At 53.3% G+C, this 3252-nt stretch overlaps 1 protein-coding gene across 1 annotated transcript; it reads left to right on the top strand.

The window, feature by feature from the left end:
* The first annotated feature begins 1437 nt into the window (after positions 1 to 1437).
* On the top strand, positions 1438 to 2919 carry MRPL34 (mitochondrial ribosomal protein L34). Its single transcript, XM_017879525.1, has 2 exons — positions 1438 to 2002; positions 2223 to 2919. Exons 1-2 carry the CDS (start codon positions 1938 to 1940, stop codon positions 2434 to 2436), a joined length of 279 nt encoding a protein of 92 aa, XP_017735014.1. The 5' UTR covers positions 1438 to 1937; the 3' UTR covers positions 2437 to 2919.
* Positions 2920 to 3252: the final 333 nt, after the last annotated feature.

The following is a 3252-nucleotide window of genomic DNA, read 5'->3' as shown; positions in this document are numbered from 1 at the left end:
CCCCTGCCCCCCCCCCCTTTTTTTTTGGTAAGGACGAGGTCTCGCTATGTTGCCCAGACTAGTCTCGAACTCCGGGCATCAAGCAATCCTCTCGCCTACGGCTTCACCAAAGGGCTGAGATTACAGGCGTGAGCCATCGTGACGGGCTTCTCTAAAGCTTTCAAGGAAAGTCTTAGAGCTGTGGGTAATTAGAGAGTTTGAATTTCATAATCAGCCGATTTAACCTATGGCTGCCATGGTTCTGAGGAGGGCTGATAGCAAGAGGCAGGCATCCCAGCTCTGTGGTGCCGGCGGGGCCACGGTAGGCCCTCAGGAGAGCTCAGGTCTCAAATCCAGCCTCTGCCCTTCGCTGAGGTGTGACCTTGGGCAAGTTACTTCACGTTCCTGAGCCTCTGTTTATTTTTTATGAAATTCATCCTCTCATAAGTTTACTATACAGCACTCATCAGTGTCATGCATATAACAAGTGCTCCGTATATTATGGGCGTTATTGTAGTGGTGATGTTTTGCTAAATGATGTTACAGGTAGGATGGGCTTCGGGGGACGAGGGGTTAAATGCTCCTTGCTGCTTGGCCACTCCCATCCCCTGGAATTTGCTGCCAGAGCTGGATTCCGTCCAGACACCTACTCTTGCCCACTAAGGGCACTTCTGGGAGACTATACAGTTTATTCATTTAGCAAGCACCTCTCTGTATGAACCCCAAGCTGGCACTTGTAGGGATACAGCCCCAGGCCCCTGGCCCTTGAGGAGCCCCTGAACTTGGGGTAGAGTCAAGGGAAGGCAGCTGGGCCAGAAGAATGGACAGCGCTTGAGAGAAGAGGACTCCTTTTTTTTTTTTTTTTTTTTTTTTGAGAAAGGATCTCACTCCATTGCCCAGGCTGGAGTGCATTGGTGCTATCATTGCTCACTATAGCCTGGATCTCCTGGGTTCAGGGAATCCTCCCACCTCACCTTCCGAGTACTTGAGGCTATATGAGGTTGCTACCATGTCCCCAGGCTGGTCTCAAACTCCTGGCCCCGAGGGATCCTCCCTCCTCAGCCTCCCAAAATGCTGGAATGACAGGCATGAGCCACACCTCACTCAGCCCTTGGAGGAGAGGAGAGGATTTTTAAAGGGCGGATAGGGGAACACCAGGCAGAGAGGAGGGCGTGGCTGAAATGTAAGATGGTGTGTGTACAGGGTTTTGCATGCCTGATGGAAGGGCTGAGCAGGTTTTACTTGGGGATATGGAGAGCCAAGGATAGTGTGTGAGTAGGTGAGGGGTTCAGATCTGAGTATCAGAAAATTTTTCTTCCTTTTTTCTTTTTTTTTTTTTTGGTTCTAACAACAGAGGAAAATTCTTCTAGGGTCCGAAATGGAGGCAAGATTGTCAAAGACAAGCTTGCAATCCATGAGTTTTACAGATAGAGAAAGCCCAGAGAGGCTCAGGGACCATCCCAAGAACACCCAGCGAGCTTGAACTCAGGCCCCCTCGGCTTCCTGCCAAGAGGCGGAGACTTGGCTGCAGCCAGGACAAGCTGCCAGCCAGCTGTGTGCCATCTGCCCAGCTGGAGGTGGTTAAGACCAACCAGCCGCTTCTTGCGGCTGCCACCAGCTGCACCCGGCCACCGCGGGGCACCCTCTGCCGGTCAACAGGAGAGATAACTACAGCACAGCTCCCAGTTGACGGCGGGAGATAATGCCTTGTGCGCACGCGCGTGCTGAAAAGGCGCTGTTCTCCCGCTACCTTTTGGTTTGTATGAAGAACCCTGCCCCGCGGACAGACTGGCGCGCCTCTGTTGCGCAGGCGTAGAACTACAACTTCAGTGTTTTCCCCAGCGGCCTGTTTTTGCACGTTAGGAGAAACTACACTTCCCATAATCCTTTGTTCCAGGGTTGGGCTCCTCTGGGCTCCGGAATCGCCGGCGGCCGGGCCTGCGGGACCCACTGAGGACATGGCTCTCTTGGCTGGATCCCTGTTGGGCCCCACGAGTAGGTCGGCAGCGTTGCTGGGTGGCAGGTAAGTCCTCAAAGGGGAACCCTTCCCCAAATCTGGGAATAAGGGCGTCGGAGGCTGGCGCTACTGTTCACTGCCCGCATGACCTGCCAGTGACTTGCGCATTTATGGAGCGCATTTTGCAGCCAGGCTCTGTCCCCGGGAGCAGAGGCTCAGAGAGGTTGAGCGCCGAGATCACCTAGCACCCCGTCTGACCTTTCTCGCCGTCCCTCTACCCACGCAGGTGGCTCCAGCCCCGGGCCTGGCTGGGGTTCCCGGACGCCTGGGGCCTCCCCACCCCGCAGCAGGCCCGGGGCAAGACTCGCGGAAACGAGTATCAGCCGAGCAACATCAAACGGAAGAACAAGCACGGCTGGGTCCGGCGCCTGAGCACGCCGGCCGGCGTCCAGGTCATCCTTCGCCGAATGCTCAAGGGCCGCAAGTCGCTGAGCCATTGAGGATCGCGATGCTGTCGGCGGGGCCCCTATAGAAGCATCGGCCTCACCTCGCGACCTTGCCTGGCGCTGTTTTTGCAGGCAGCTGGGGAGCAGGAACGCCTCGGACCTGAGTACTCTCCGTATTGTGGGGTTGAAGGCTGGATGGGAGCTTGCCAAGTCCCTTTTTACGCTTTTTAATTAGGAAGCATTTCGAACCTGCGCAACAGACCGAAGAACAGTACAACGAACCTCCTTGTACCCAGTACACAGCCCTGACTACCGACCACCTACAACCCGTCCCTGCCCCATCCTTGGTTCTTTTGAAGCTGATCTCAGGCATTGGATTATTTCTTCTATAACTATTTCTTGTATCTCGGAGAGAATGTATCTCTCCAAGATGAGAGCTCATTAAAACATAATTACAAAGCGTATCACATCCAAAGGAATTATCAATAATTTTGAAATATTGTTAAACGTGTAATAAATGTTCAAAGTTCCAGTTGCCTTACATGTCATAACTTTTTTTTTTTTTTTTTTGAGACAGAATTTCCCTTTTGTTGCCTAGGCTGGAGTGCAATGGGGCGATCTTGACTCACCGAAACCTCTGCCTTCCGGGTTCAAGCGATTCTTCTGCCTCAGCCTCCCGAGTAGCTGGGATTACAGGCATGTGCCACCAGGCCCGGCAAATTTTGTATTTTTAGTAGAGAGGGGTTTCTCTATGTTGGTCAGGCTGGTCTGGAACCCCGACCTCAGGTGATACGCCTGCCTTGGCCTCTCAAAAAGTGCTGGGATTACAGGCATGAGCCACGAGGTCCGGTTTTTTTTTGTTTTTTTTTT

Source organism: Rhinopithecus bieti, unplaced genomic scaffold (genome assembly GCF_001698545.2).
Source record: "Rhinopithecus bieti isolate Rb0 unplaced genomic scaffold, ASM169854v2 scaffold_9899, whole genome shotgun sequence".
Classification (NCBI taxonomy): Eukaryota; Metazoa; Chordata; class Mammalia; order Primates; family Cercopithecidae; genus Rhinopithecus; species Rhinopithecus bieti.
The sequence above is the reverse complement of the archived record's forward strand: the minus strand, read 5'-3'. Positions and strand labels throughout refer to the sequence as shown.

Coding starts and splice junctions, on each gene's coding strand:
- MRPL34 (XM_017879525.1), top strand. CDS start 1,938: ATGGCTCTCTTGGCTGGATCCCTGTTGGGCCCCACGAGTAGGTCGGCA. Junction 2,003..2,222: donor GCAGCGTTGCTGGGTGGCAG/GTAAGTCCTCAA, acceptor CTACCCACGCAG/GTGGCTCCAGCCCCGGGCCT.